Below are 15,282 nucleotides of genomic sequence, written 5' to 3'. Positions count from 1 at the left end.
GGCCTCGAAAGAGTCCTGTATTGTTGACCACAAATCACCTCCCAGGTCGGGGAGTGGGTAATTTGCGGCGCCTGCTGCCTTCCTTGGATGTGGTACGGTTCTCAGGCTCCCTCTCCGGAATCCGGGCCTGATTCCCCGTCACCCGTGGTCACCATGGTGAAGCCGCGGCGGCCTACATCGAAAGTTGATAGGGCAGACGTTCGAATGGGTCGTCGCCGCCCGCGGGGGCGTGTGCGATCGGCCCGAGGTTATCTAGAGTCACCAAGGCCCGCCGGCGCCCGCCCCGGCCGGGGCTGAGGAGAGCTTCAGGTTGGTTTGATCTGATAAATGCACGCATCCCCCGCGAGAGAGTCAGCACTGTCGGCATGTATTAGCTCTAGAATTACCACAGTTATCCAAGTAGGAGAGGAGCGAGCGACCAAAGGAACCATAACTGATTTAATGAGCCATTCGCAGTTTCACTGTACCAGCCGTGCGTACTTAGACATGCATGGCTTAATCTTTGAGACAAGCATATGCTACTGGCAGGATCAACCAGGTAGGAGCGCGGTGAGCCAGAGACGGCGCACGTCCCCGGAGGGGCGGGCGCATCTCGCAGCGGGCCGGACGTGCCGAGCACGGGGTGCGCACGCGGCGGCGGTGGCGGCGGCAACCCCCCCGAGGATAAAGCCCACGGCGAGCGGGAAGACGGCAGCACCCTAAGCACCGTCCGCCCACCCACGAGGCGAGCGAGGCTGACTGACCGGCCCCACCCCCGCGGACGAGAGCACACCGACGGCAGCGCGGAGAGGCGAGGGGACGCTTCACCCCCCGGGGCGGCCCCGATGGCGGCGCGCGGGCGGGGACGGGGCACCGGGCGGTCACGCCGGGGCTGGGGGGGGCCAGCGCGCGCTCACGCGGGACGAGGGGGGGCCGGGCCGGAGCCCGGTTCCCCCCCCGCACCGGGGAGGCAGCGCGCGGCCACAGCAGCCGCGACGGACGGCCAGGACCCGACCCGCGCCCGGGCACGCGCGCCAGAGCGGGAGACGCGGCCGGGGGAGGGAAGACGGCCCCCCCGTCGACACACCACGCCACCGCCGGGCCGGAGGCGGCGGCAGACACGGATGGGAGGCCGCAGCGGGCCTGGGAAGCGCCAAGCACACCGGGGCGCGGCACCGGGGCAGCAGCCGGATGGGAGGAGGGCCACCAGACGGCTCAGCGGCGAGGGACTAGGCGCCGGAAACAGGAAAAGCAGCGGGGGAAAGGACCGCGGGCCGCCGCGAGGGGGCTCAGGGACCCTTCAAAGGCGCCTCAGAGCCCGAGGTCGGCCACCGGGGCACACGGGGTCCCACCGCCCGAGGCCTCCGGCCAGGGCGGATCCCGTGGCACCCGAGGATGCCGACCCGGCCCCCGGCGGGCCCTGGCAACCTCGCGGGGCTCGGGCCACAACCACCACGCCACCGTCACGACCGGCCCCCAGAACGCTCTCCACGCCACGCGCGCAACGCAAACCCCCTGCACACCCTGCTCGACCAGAGACCCTCCTCACGAGGGGCCGAGGGCACTTCGCGCCCGGGGACGACCACCCCCCCAAAGCCGTAGCGGCTGGGGAGGGGACAACACCCAACAGCGGCGAGGCCGGTTTCGGTCCCAAGAGGGCGGATCGGGGGCACGACGTGCCTTCAGCCATCTGGTCGAGGCGGGCACGGAGGGGGTGGGTCGGCGGTGACGGGGAGGGGGCGCAGAGCGGGCGAGGGCCGGGAGCGCGTGGGGGGAGTGGTTCGGGGGAAGGGCGCGCGCCAGCGAAGACGCGAACCGGGCCACCGGGTAAACGTGCACGGGATCCCACCGCCACCAGCATGAGAGCGGTCCCGCGACGCCCGGGACGCCGGCCGGCCTCAGCACCCTTGGCGGGCCCCCCCCCGCGAACCAGGCCCCACCACGGCTGGGACCCAAAAACCCCACGTGACCCCCGCCGCAGGGGCCGGCAGAACCTCCGTCAATCATCCGTCTGGTCCATCCCGGAGTCACGACCCAGGGGAAGCAACCCCCAGGAGGAGCGGCCCGACCCACGTGCCCGCACGCCACCCCGAGCGGCAACTCGGCGGAGCGGGCGGGAGACAGCCGTCGCACGGCACGGGAAGCGGGCCGCGGGGGCGCTCCCACCCCTCGGGGACGACAGCATTCGCGAGGGAGTGCCGCACGCGCACTCGCACGCGCGGGAGCCCGCGCGCCGGACGCCCGACCAGGCCCAGCAGGATCCTCCCGACTCGGAGGGGGCGCAGGCCGCGGTAGGCAAAGAGCGGCGCGTCGGCCCGAACCGCGGGCCAGCAGACCCTACGGAGAGGGGCTCGCCCAACACGCAACGGTAGTCACCCCGCATCGGTGGCCACTACGCGCAGAGGGGCGGCAGCTGGGGTTCCGGTATCCAAGGCACCCTCTCGGATTCGTGAGAAGGCTTTCTCACCGAGGGCGCATCGCCCCCATCCATTAGATCCTCGACCGGGGCCCCGCTAACGGCCTCAAAGGCCGCCAAGGGCTCGGGGGGCGGAGTAGGTCTGCGCACGAGGGGCAGGCATCAGGGCAGTCCTAGCGCTCACGGCTGGGGCCCAACCAGGGAGCCGTCCTTGCCCCGCCACGCACACCATGCTCGCGTCACCGCCGAGAAGAGCTGTGCCTCCGGCGAGGCCACGAGAGGCGGAGACGGACGTGGCATGCTGGCGAAGAACGGCACCCCTGGCTGGCCGCGCCAGCAGCTTTGCTCGGCCCGCGCGATCGCTCGACACATACCCCGCCACGTCCAGGCCCCCAGCACGGCATGCGCCAGAGGGATCGAGGCGCCCGCATCCCCATGGGGCAGGTGGTCCTCCCTGTCCGACTCCACCACCACGGCTCCGGACTACGCCACCAACAGCGGTGGCCCGAGGGGTCGCTGGGGAACGTGAAACAGCGCCACCGCTCGGCCTCGGGCACCTGAGACAACCTGGAGCGCTCCAGGGGCACCATGAGGGCCAGGCGAACCCAGCGCTCAGCACGCCCAGGCGGTGAGCAGCCGCGGGTCGGGACGACCCTCCCCATGGCAGGGAGAGCCGCTCACCACACGAAGCCAAAGAAAAGGCAAGCGAGAGTGTCCGCTGCGTCAAAGAGGACCCCGGTCCCACGGACATCGGGAGGCCGAACGTGGGAGGGCGGGGTCGGGCCGGAGTCCACACCTTCCCGCCCCCCGCACCGCCAGCAGGCGGAGGAGGAGGAGGACGCGAAGGGCCCGCGGGCAGAACGAGAAGAGCGTCCCATTCGCCAGTGAATGTCCGTCTCGTCTGGCCGCGGCTTAGGCCGGCCCGGGGAGAGCGCGAGATCACCACACGAATCGGCAGAATGCCCAGGGAGGTCCGAGGGGGAAAGCCCGGCGAGGACAGCTAACCGGGGACCTGCTCAGCCTCGCCAGCACCCTCGACCCCAGGGCGAGAGCAGGGTTTCAACCCCACAAGGAAGGACGCCTGACACGTGGCACGACGCCTTGCGGGACAAGAGGGTTGCTCACGACCCGCAGCCACGGATGCCCGCAGTGGGGAGCTGCGGGACAAAGCACCCACGCCCGCCGCCACCGCCCTGGTGCTGGAGACCGAGTGCGGCCCACAGCCTGACCATCTGGAGGCACCTCGAGCATCGCGCACAGGCCCACGCACGGGCCTCAAGTAGCTTGAGGGCACAGACCGGGCTTGGCACCATGGTCAAGCCCAGAGGTTCCGCCCCGCACACGCCCAGAGGTCCCCATCTCTAAGGCGACAGTCGCCAAAGCACAGCGTGTCAGCACCTACCTGGCAACAAAAAGTGCTCATTTCAGGTGACAAAATCACTTCACGCCGACTGCCGGGGCCCAGACACAAGTCACCGTGGGACCTCCTGGGACCGTAGCCAGGCCACCCGACCCCAAGCACCGTTCCATCAGCCCTTCGGCCCTGAGGCCCCCAGGGCCATCTGGTCGGACCTCGGAGCGTGGCGGCAGCCGGGACCGACGGGGGGACTCGCGGGAGGTGGAGACGGGCCGGGTAGGCCCTCCCCAGTCCGCCTGTCGTCCTTGCGTCAGACTTGAAAAATCACCAAAGTCCTGCGGAGGCACCTGTGGACGCCCTGCTCCCGGCCCTCAGGAGCCGGCTCCCACGCCGTCCCATGCCGGTCCCATGCCGGTCCCCGACTCCCAGTTGGGACTGGGGGAGGCGAGTACCACGGAGGCGTCCCGACGGCCGGACCGCAATGGGAATCAGCGGCCGGGCCTGGGGCGCCATATCCGTGCCTCCCCCTCGCGACCCTGATCGGTCCGGTCCGTTCGGTCAGTCCCCTCCAGTCCCCACCGCAGCTGGGCCTCGGAAAGTTTGGTAAGAAAATCGGGTCAGACGACCGGAACCCCACGCGTGCCCGTGGCCGGGCCCGATCACGCCATCCACGGGCTTCCTCTCAAGGCTCGAGCGACACGGAGAAAACCGCGCGCACGGAGAGGCCCGACGACCGAGCCGAGCCACCGGCCGGATGGCGTCCGGGCGCCGGACACACCCGCTCCCATTCCCCCACGGGCCGAGGAGGGACACCGGTGGGTGCTGGTGCGACCCGTCCGGCGACCCCCACACCTTCTCAGGGGAGCGAGCCGGGCGGCGGCGTCACCCCCTCACAAGCCTGGAGGTTCAATCTCCCGCGAGCCGATCGCGCGCCGACACCCCAGAGAGAGCGGGACAATCACGCTAGTGTCACCGGCTCGGAACTCGGCTGGGGACCGCAGCCAAATGCCATCCCTTACTGACATCGGCGACGCTCTGGCAGGGTGACGCTATATAAAAGCGGCCGCCAGGTGGCGCCCGACAACCGGCGCAAAGGACACCGAGACAGATCCAGATCGCGGGCCCGTGAAGGCACAGGAGCTCGGCCGCCCGGCCACCCGATCTTGTCCCGGCCCCACCTCGGAGGGGCGGGCGGAGGAATGGGGGCGCGCGGACCCGGGGGCGTCGGCCTCGGGAGCCCCCTGACCAGCGCGTTGCACGCTGCAGCACCCCAGGGCAGACCGGGAAAACGTGTCTGGGCCGCTCCAGCCGGAAAGGAGAACCGGCTGGCCAGGACACGCGCGTACGCATGCGCTCACGCCCACGCACGCACGCCCACGCACGCACGCACGCCCCCGCCGGAAGCGGACGTGGGCGGAAAAATTCCCAAAGGGGCCGCTGCTGGGTGGCTCACTCGCTAAGCGTCTGCCTTCAGCTCGGGTCACGATCCCAGGGTCCTGGTTTCCAGCTCCCCGTCGGGCTCCCTGCTCACCGGGAAGCCTACTTCTCCCTCTCCCGCTCCCCCTGCTTGTGTTCCCTCTCTCGCTGTCTGTCTGTCTGTCTGCCTGTCTGCCTGCCTGCCTGCCTGTCTGTCTGTCTGTCTGTCTGTCTCTCTGTCTCTCTCTCTCTCTCTCTCTCTGTGAAATAAATAAATAAAATCTTAAAAAATACCAATAGGCCTCCTCGCAGACATCCGCAGGCCCCAGAGCCCGGCCGCATTACGCGGGCTTCCCCAACAGGGCACACGGAGCAGTTCCTGGGCCTCTGGGAGTGAGCTTAAAGGCAAATTTCGGGGGGCAGGCAGGGAACGGAAAACAGAGACCGTGTGAGTACTCCTAGAACAACAACGGTTGAACCATTTTTCTTCTATCATTTCAAGGGGAGGAAGTCTCTCTCAGCATACAAAAACTAGGGAGGGCAGAAAGGGGTGATTGACACACGCCTCCCCAGAGAAGGTGCACACTTTGAATCCCTCTCTGCGTGTACCACGATGACATCCAAGGACAACAAACAGGCATGGGGGAACATCTGGTGCAAAAGGCAGGTGTGGCGATAAGAATATCGGTTTCCCCGAAACCGCCTGGGTAGGCTCAGTCGGATGACGCCTGCCTTCGGCTCAGGGCATGATCCGGGCGTTCTGGGATTGAGCCCCGCATCAGGCTCCTCCGATGGCAGCCTGCTTCTTCCTCTCCCACTCCCCCTGCTTGTGTTCCCTCCCTCTCTCACTGGCTGTCTCTCTCTCTCTGTCAAATAAATAAATCAATCAGTATTTAAATATATATATATATATATAATATTATATATTAATATATTTATATTTAACATTTTTATTAAATACATTTAATATGTTTAAATATATTATATATTTATTTTATTATATATTTATTATATTTTTATTTATATAATATATAAATAAATAATATATTTATTATATATAAATATATATTATATATTTATTAAATATATTTAATATATTTAATATTATATATATATTATACACACACACACACACACACACACACACACACACACATATCTCTCGGTTTCAGCATCTGTGACCATAACCCGGAAACACACGGTGGGGGGGGGGGAGGAGGAGGCGCGGAATGGGGAGGAAGGGAGTTAAAATAGCCATTCACTAAACAAATCCAGCTCCGGGACATCCGCGCATTCCAACACTAGGACACAGGGTGGGGGGGGAAGAGAGGAAGGGAGGGTGGGTGGTGCTTGAGAAGAGGTAAATAATTGATGATGAAATGTTCCATGATATTAAGGAGAAAAGAAAAACCAGGCGTAGCACTTCCTCTGGCGTGTAAAGGAAAAAAAGTTGTTTTTTTTTTTTTTCTTTTTCTCAGCTTCTTTCCCAAGTACACGTATTTCAGGGCACCTGACTGGCTCTGTCGGAGGAGGACCGGGTGACTCTTGATCCGCAGGGGTCGTGAGTTCCAGCACCACGCTGGATGGGCATAGAGATTACTTAAAATTAGAAAGCTTTAAAAAACAAACACACAAACCACAGACGCGGAGCAGCATTAAGCATCCAAGACATACACCTGTCTTGGGCGCCTGGAGTGTGCAGCTCGGCTGGTTGAGCAGCTGCCTTTGGCTCCGGGTCATTAGCCCGGTCCTGGAACAGAGCCCCCCATCACGCTCCCTGCTCAGTGGGGAGTCTGCTTCTCTCCCTCCCTCTGCCGATCCCCCTGCTTGTGCTCTCTCACTCACGCCCTCTTTCTCAAATAAATAAAAATCTTTATTATGGAAAGAAAAAAAAAAGATAAACACCTGTAAACAGGAAGTAGTCAGAGGAAAACATCCACAGTAGCAGAGATCCGACATTAGAGGGCAGCAGAGCAGCATCTCTAGCCAGGTGCTATGGCGCTTGCACTGCTTTCTGTGCCCCCCGTAGGGACCTTTAAAAAACCTCACCCTCCTATCCACGGGAGGAGAGGGCAGAAGCAACCTCCAGCAAGACTTCCCTTTGATTAAAGGGAACTCTTATAGCATTCACCTTCACCATTTGAACATGGGCTTTTCAATGGTTTCCTTTTTCAAGCCTTTCTTTTGCACTTCTTCTTACCTGTGTGAATCCCTGATCCCACAGTCACAACATCCCCGCCACCACCAGGAACACACACGCCACACACACACACACAACACACACACACACACACGGATGAAAACTGTTCTCTGTACACCATACAATCTGAGCACTGCGAGAAGTAAATGAGGAAAACGCGACAAGAGAGAAATCAAGCAAATACCGTAACCTGAAGGCTGGACATCACTGAGTTGAGAGAACTGCCAAACATCAGAAACTTGAAATGAAGGTTTTCCTTTAAAGTTGATTCTTCCTTAGTGGGCTAAACACTACGTCTTTCGGTATTTCCTCAACTCAAGAGTGCGCATCAAAAGGCGGTTTTTCGCGGTAAAAAGTTTGGGGTGCCGTCTTGACATTTGTTTTGCAAGTACACATATTTCAGGGCACCAGGCTGGCGTCGGTCAGTCGGAGGACCACTGCGACTGCGACTCTTGATCCTGCAGGGTTGTGGAGTTCCCAGCACCACACTGTGATGGGTGTGGAGATTACATAAACAAGCGGATGGGCAAAAGGAATTAAAATCAGTACGGTGATTTCAAACAAAAACAAGTGAAAACAAAACAAAACTCGAAATAAAGTCGCCCCTGGCTTAATGCTTATTTCACACTGACGACAGAGACCTGTGAGTTGCCAGACAAAGAGCTATCACGGAACAGATACCCAAACAGATGCGCCCGCCCAACAGAGGTTTGACAAATGCTCAAAGGCCACCGAAGGAGGAAAGATGGCCCACTCCCCCGGCGTGACATCAGAGGACGGTAATCAGACATCCACAGACCAAGCACGCAGGCAGGCAGGCAGACAAAGGAACAAGAAAGCTGGGGCGCCCGGGTGGCTCCAGTCGGTTAAGCGTCTGCCTCTCGGCTCAGGTCATGATCGAAGGGTCCTGGGATCAAGCCCCCATCGGGAGCTCCCTGCTCACCAGGGAGTCTGCTTCTCTCTCTCTCTCTCTCTCTCATCTCTTCTCATCATCACACACACACACACCACTTTCCTCCCGCTTGTCCCCCAAAAAAAAATTGTTTAAATTAAAGAAAGAAGAGAGAAAGCAAGCAAGCAAGCTTTGACCTAAAAACAGCCACACTTCACCCTCACACAAATGTAAACTCAAAATGGATCGGAGACACTGCCATGGGAAACATAAAAACTGGAACACCCGGGGAGGAGCTCTAAGAGAAAAATTGAGGAACTAGGCCAGGCAAAGAGAAGGTTTAAGACTTACACCAGAGGCATGATCCATGGAAAAGACACGGAGAGGTGGGAAGTCATCAAAATTAAAAACCCTAGGCTCTGTGAAACACCCTCTCAAGAGGGCCAAGTGACAAAGGACAGCAGAGGCCTGGGGGATTTGGGGGGCTTGTGGCTCAGAGAGAAACAAAATGAGAAACGATTCCCAGAGAAGGTTGGATCCAGGGTCACCAGGTGAACAGCGGTCAATCCCGGTTCAGATAGGAGGTCTGGCGCACGGCCAAGGCAAGGAAGAAGACCAAGATGACCAAGATATTAGGTTAGGTCCCTTGAATGAATCGTGTCACGAGGCTACCCGAGTCAGAAAATCAACTAGGCAGTTTTATCTCTAATTCCGAATGGACATGAAGCTCTGGGTTTTTATAAGCAGAAAGTCCATAGCGATCACCCAGAGCGATTAAACACAGAGAGAACACGTAGCAACAATAGACTCTTGTAGGGCCCAGGGGGTCGAACTTAGGGCCAGCGGGTGGGGGTGGGGGGGGGGGGACACTTCACATTTTAACACCCAGCCAAGGAGCCCATGCTGGAGGAACACTGCACCTCAGAGGAGGACCGTCAGGAACGGTAGGAACGACAGAGCAAGACACCGCCAGCTGTCAGGAACCACAGAGGGGGATGAGAGATTCCAGAACAAGGACCAATGAGCCACTTACCCAGACTGCCTCAAGGAAACCAGAACGTGTCACTCCTGAAAGGTGCCTCATCGGTACATGGCTTACTTTGAATTCAACTCACTGAGACACAGCAGCTGCAGGAAGGATATTCTTGACCCTTCTTTTCTTCGTGAGAGGCAAGAGGTCGAACTCCCGTGTGAGAAGGTACTCTGCCCTGGAACCAGGAAGAAGACGGAGCATTCTTCATCACCAGAACAAGGGGAGGACCGGGAAATTAGGGTCTGAACAATCACGCTCAATAAACCCTCTTCGACCACCCCTGTCTTCCGCGCTCTCACCTGACCTACCGACCTGCCTGCCCCTTGTCCGAACCCCTTTGTCTTCTCCATTCTTCACAAGTTGGCTGATGCCTTGTCTTTACTCTCCTGCCCCGTCCATACTTAAACACCCACTAACCGCCGTATGCCCTTCTCCCGTGAATCTCTTGTGTCGGTCGCCTCCTAGGCCCAGCCAGAGCCCCCTGGAGGGTGGGAGACTTCTCTCTCTTCCCCGGTCCTTCCCACCGCGGGGCCTAGACTGTCCAACTGGAATGTCGGTGTCGGACTTGATGAGGAGGAGAGCGAAGGCAAGAGAAATGGCGACAATGAGGTCTCCTGCAACTTGCAGTTCACCGCATAAATCCCTGGACATACAGGGTGTAAACAGCCCTACAACTCTCCTCAAGGATTTTTTTTTTTTTTTTAACGTTTACCGATGAGGATTTGCTGTAGTCAGAATGTCACTTCACTCTCACTAACCACAGACGCCCAGAATACTTCATAACACCCCTCTATCAACCTGTGGCCCACTGACACACATCTAAAGGGCTCCTCATGACTTCCGCTTTGCTAAAACAGTAGGGACCGATCTTCTTACCTTGACAAGACTTAGCCCTGCAAGGTCTCGGAGACCTTGCTCTCAGTATACACATTCCTTAGAGACTTACCCAGCCCTAACCCTCACTCACAGAAACCGTATCACCAAGTTAACGATACAGTCCCAGTGCCGTCTTTCCGCCTGCATCAGATCCTCGGTCCCCAGTGCTATAATATAAGCCACCTTGGTTGCACCAGAAACATCTCAAGAATTCTTTTCTTGACCCTGGCGTGTGGCAGCTCCAGTCACTCAGGCCCTGCTTGTCTGTCTGTTCTCGCTGTTTGTCCCTTCAGCGGGTGTGTGTGTGTGTGTGTGTGTGTGTGTGTGTACACGTATTGCACGTATCGTCCGTCTGTCTAGTGGGGCTTTATTTATTTCTTTAAGCGATTTTGGGTTCACTGCAAAACCGACTGGCGAATACGGACGGTACCCATATGCCACCTGCTCTGCCAGCGCCCACTGCTCCCCGCCTCCACCACCCAACTTGGCATGAGGCGCAGAGGTGTGGCTCCCTCAGAGCTTCCCACTCCCCATCTGTGCCAGAGCCGGTGTGTTGATTACAATGGATGAATTCTACACTGAGGCATCATCATCCCCATTTCAGAGTCAGAGTTTACAGCTAGGTTCACTCTTGGTGTTGTCCATCTCTTGGGTTTGACAAAGGTATCTTACCTAGTAGCACACTCAGTAGTTCCACTGCCTTAAAAATCCTCTGTGTTCTGCCTGTTCATCATCCCCCACACACCACCCAACCCCGCCAAAACCCCTGGCAGCCTACAGATCTTTTTTTTTTTCTTCCTCCCTCCCTCCCTCCCTCCTCCCTCCCTCCCTCCCTCCCTCCCTCCATCTTTCTTCATTACTAGTGTGGATATCATTCGCTTATTATATAAAAAGAGACACGGAAATTATTTACGTAATGCAGGACTGCGAACTTCAGTGGACTGCAGTTTCACATGGCGCCTGTTTCAATAATGATTTATTTCAGGCTAATCTTTTCTGAGAATGTCACAATCCATGTCACCTACAACTACTTCGATCTGCCTCCATACTCTGGGAGAAGATGTATCCGCCAACTTGCATGCCAACTGGTTGAGTCTCTCCACCTTTTCCTTTAGAGCCTCATCCAACTGCACTCCTGCTTGCTTTGCAGTCCCTTGTCCTGGAGTTGTACATGGGAGCACAATGCCTCCTTTGGTTACAATGTTGGCTGCACTCGCTGACCTAAAACCTGGTCAAAGAGGGAGAAACCCTCTCTAAACGCTTCTCTTGTCCGCCATGCGCTGTCCGCTGCAGTTTGTGGCACTCTGCTCTCCAGCCTACTGATTTCAGTTCTGTTCCTCCACAATGTCACATTTAGTGGGAACCATTTCAGAGATTGGCTTCTCTCAGTTCACCATTTCAGATTGGCTTCTCTCAGTCAGAATACACATGTGGCGGTTCCTCCCACCTGGCTCCCCACAGCTACCCACAGTTCCATAGCTCGCTCATTTCTTTCCAACGCCCAAAAACATTCCATGGCCTGGATGTACCCCAGTCTACATATCCATTCACCTCCGAGGGACTTCTTGGTTTGCCTCCAAGGTCAGGCAGTTATTGAAGTGACCCGTGAGCGTCTGTGTGCAGGTTTCTGTGCAGGCGTCAGTTTTCAACTCATTTGGGCCGGTGACTAAATACCAAGGAGTGGGATTGGGTCGTCGGTAAGAGTGTGTTTAGCTTGGAAGGCATCGCCCATATTTGTGGCATTTTTTGGATGATAGCTGAGAGCAGGGCGGCACACTGAAGGGCAAGGTCATGAAGGAGGTAGAATTCAAAGATGCTGGAAAGAAGATGTCACCAAGGCACGACCTTTACCTCCATCCTCGTAGGGGTTTGTGGCTGACCCTGAGGATGACATTGACATGAGACAGATGACCAGGAAAAGGAGCATACAATTTTGTTTCCTACAAGTGTCACATGACAAAGCCTCCTGAGGAAGCGAAGATCCTGAGAAGGAGCAAACCCTAAATGCTTTGTATATTGGGTTGAACAAGGAGAGACGATTGTAAGGAGGAGTAACTCAACAATGTGTGCGAGGCTATAGGAACGTTAAGGATTTAAAACAAAACAAAACAAACAAAAAGCAAGATCTGTTTGTCCAGAATTCTCATTCTCATTCTGAACTTCCTGTCCTGAAGATCAGAATGTTACCTACACAGGAGCACCTGGGTGGCTCAGTCTGTGGGATTAAGTGGCTGCCTTCAGCTGAAGTCAGATCTCTCAATCCCGGATCCGGGATTGAGCCCTGCCTCTGGCCTCTTTGCTCAGCGGGAGTCTGCCTCTCCCTCTCCCTCTGTCCTTCCCCCTACTCATGTGGGCTCTCGCTCACCCTCCCTCCCTCCCTCCTCCTCCCTCTCTCAAATAAATAAAATCTTTTTAAAAACTTTAAAAAAGAATGTCTCTCACTCCCATTCTGGCATAGGGAAGACATCTTCCACAGGGGATGGGTGGAAACTCTGGGGAGAAAGGGGAGAGTCAGTGCCCTCCTTGCAACGCGGCGGGGGTTGAGGTTGGGTGTGTGTGTGTTTGCTGCTGCCACCCTGCTGCTTTGAGAAGTGTCTACAGTTCAAAACAGTACTCTGGTTTCCTTTATATCTAAAGCTTATCTCGGGTTGGGGTTGGGGTTTGGACAGGAGGGAGAGGAGAACATTTTCTTCTGACAGAGTGGAGAAAGAGAAGAGGGTCCGGGCTTGTGCATTCTTTGCATCTGGGGTGAGCGGAGGATTCAGATTCAGCTCTTGCCAGATGAGATCTAATTTCTCCATAAACAATCAGGCAAAATATCAGGCAAAACAGAGGGCGAGTAAGCGTTAGAAGACCATGGACAGATAGATGGGTTCCAAAGCAATGATTTCATCAAGAGAGACGTGAATGCCAAAGATTTCCAGGACCATGTTTAGTGGATGACTTGGTGTGTAGGTCATTTCAAATTTACAGTGCTACCATCCATCGGTCACTTCACATACTGTCTCCAGCTCACCACGAGCAGTGTAGTCGTAAATATAATATGGGGCTCATCCAGGGATGGGATTGTGCCAGAGAAAGGGAGACAGCATGTAATTGAGCCTAAGGAGTGTCAAGAGAGTGACTCTCTAAAGAACATCAGGCAGAAGGAGACCGGCTGGATTTTTGTTGTTGCTAGGTGTTTGTGGCAATGGGGTGGATGTGGGTGGGTGTTGTTTATTTTCTGGACAAGGTGAAGGGACCCTTCAAGTGGAAGTATTTGCACAAGGTCTTGCAGGATGGGAGGGTGCAGCTCAGTCCCTTTCCAGAAAAAGGAGAATCAGACTAGCAGAACTAGGCAAGGAGAGGAGTCTAGCTTTGGTTATTGCAGCACCCAGGCACCTCGGCAGAAACAACAGAAGGTTCCCAAAAGGAACCGAGTTGCAGAATCAGCGTGAGCGAGCCCCATCACCCTCAGCTCTAGCTCTCAGCCTCAGCCCAGCCACCTCCCCACCGGGGCAGGGAGGCATCTATAATCCAGTCTGAGCTCAGATCTGGGTCCCGCCCCCTCACCCCCCACCCACCTACAGGGCTCCCCTGCCCTCTTCTCAGCCAGAGACACATATGGGAGGGTGGTCCCAGAACAAATCTCCCCATCCACAGAAATCTTGCCAACACTTTGACACGCGGCCTTGAGACACCAACTCATCTGTACCCGTGCATGATTTTTTCCTTGGACCAGGGGCCTAGTTCACCACTTAGGACGAACAGCAAATCCCGCTTCCCCCCCTCCCCACCCTCCCCGCAGCCTATGGTTCCCAATTCGACCGGACAACGTCAGCTGGGGCGGGATGGGGAGCAGCTGAAGGAGGGTCAGGGTGATCCATTCTAATGGGCCTCATTCAATCGTATCATTCAAATGCAGAAAGCTTTCTGTTAAAGTCAAGACCTGGGGCTTCTCTCCACTGAATGGCTTTCCCAAACTTCCCCAACCCCTTAGGCTGCAGCTTGCAAACTTCTGGGAAGAAAGGGAGGAGGGAGGGAGGGAGGAGGGTAAGGAGGAAAAGGGAAAGAGGATGTCAAAGAGTTCACCTCATCTTGGGCGTCAGTCCTTCATTCCATTTCTATGAAACATGGACAGAGGCCTGCCTTCTGTCACTGCCTCAAGCTGAAGTAAGGTGCAGTAGAGGCTTTGGAATGGAAGGGTCTGATACAGTGCAGGTCGCAACTTTTGGTCCCTTGTGTTATTGGAGGGGGTCTCAGAGATAGTTCCTTATCTGAGAACTTGGATATTTTTCTACATGGTTTCATTGATTTTATCCCCAAGTATACTCTATGGAATAGTAACAGCATAGCATGACCCAACTGTCTCATTCTGTCTCCAGATTGATCTGTCGGGCGGGCCTCGTGGGCCTCGGAGAGTACGAACCGGTAAATTAGTCTGAGCCCTCCCCCAGGACGGGGGCGGGGAGCAAGGATCGTAGTGGTTAAGGGCTTCTTGTAGCCAAGTAGCTTAGTGTTTGGTTTTACCTCTATGGGTTCTTTTTTTTTTTTTCCTTTACATATCTTTATTAAGTAATCTCTACACCCACGTGGGGCTCGAAGTCACAACCCCGAGAGATCAAAGAGTCGCATGTTCTACTGACTGAGCCAGCCAGGTGCCCCTATTTATATGGGTTCTTATTTCCAAACAGGAGTTAATAGAGGTGCCATAGCGGAGTTAACTATACGAACTCGCCTCGTTCAGCAAGCAATCCTTAGTTCATAAGAGGCATTTCTATGGAAACCAAAGGAAAACACTGGTTAATGGTTGGAACAAGGGATAAACCCAGTGTCTAAGTCCAGAGTACTACCGGTGAAGGTCTCTAGGATGTCAGGCTTGAAGCATCCTCAGATAGAGTGAGGGTGGGCAGGGGCAATCTGGCCAATTTTTCTGGTGTGTAGTTCAAATGTCTCATTTTGAGTGGCCATAGAGCAACAGGCACAAAGATTGTCTATGCGAGCTATTGTTGCCATTTCCTGAAATTTATTTCAAGTTGACAAGCTTTCACTTGCCACACTCAGGAAAAGGAGCACTTTCAGTTCTTAATGATTGTAAGGTAAGAGAATGGGAGAATGTTGGAAACCTTAGTTT

General features: G+C 56.3%; 1 protein-coding gene across 1 annotated transcript in view; it reads left to right on the top strand.

Annotated features, from left to right (window-relative positions):
• Positions 1-2,924, top strand: part of LOC121100507 (collagen alpha-1(I) chain-like) — a 4,921-nt gene extending 1,997 nt beyond the window's left edge. Inside the window, exons 4-6 of the mRNA XM_040621745.1 lie at positions 1-92; positions 543-2,347; positions 2,474-2,924. Of these exons, the coding sequence (XP_040477679.1) occupies positions 1-92; positions 543-2,347; positions 2,474-2,924 (2,348 nt within the window). The remainder of the gene's footprint in view (positions 93-542; positions 2,348-2,473) is intronic.
• Positions 2,925-15,282: the final 12,358 nt, after the last annotated feature.

Source organism: Ursus maritimus, unplaced genomic scaffold (assembly GCF_017311325.1).
Source record: "Ursus maritimus isolate PB19 unplaced genomic scaffold, ASM1731132v1 scaffold_4, whole genome shotgun sequence".
Taxonomy (NCBI): Eukaryota; Metazoa; Chordata; class Mammalia; order Carnivora; family Ursidae; genus Ursus; species Ursus maritimus.
Note: the sequence above shows the minus strand (reverse complement) of the source record. Positions and strands in the feature narration are given on the sequence as shown.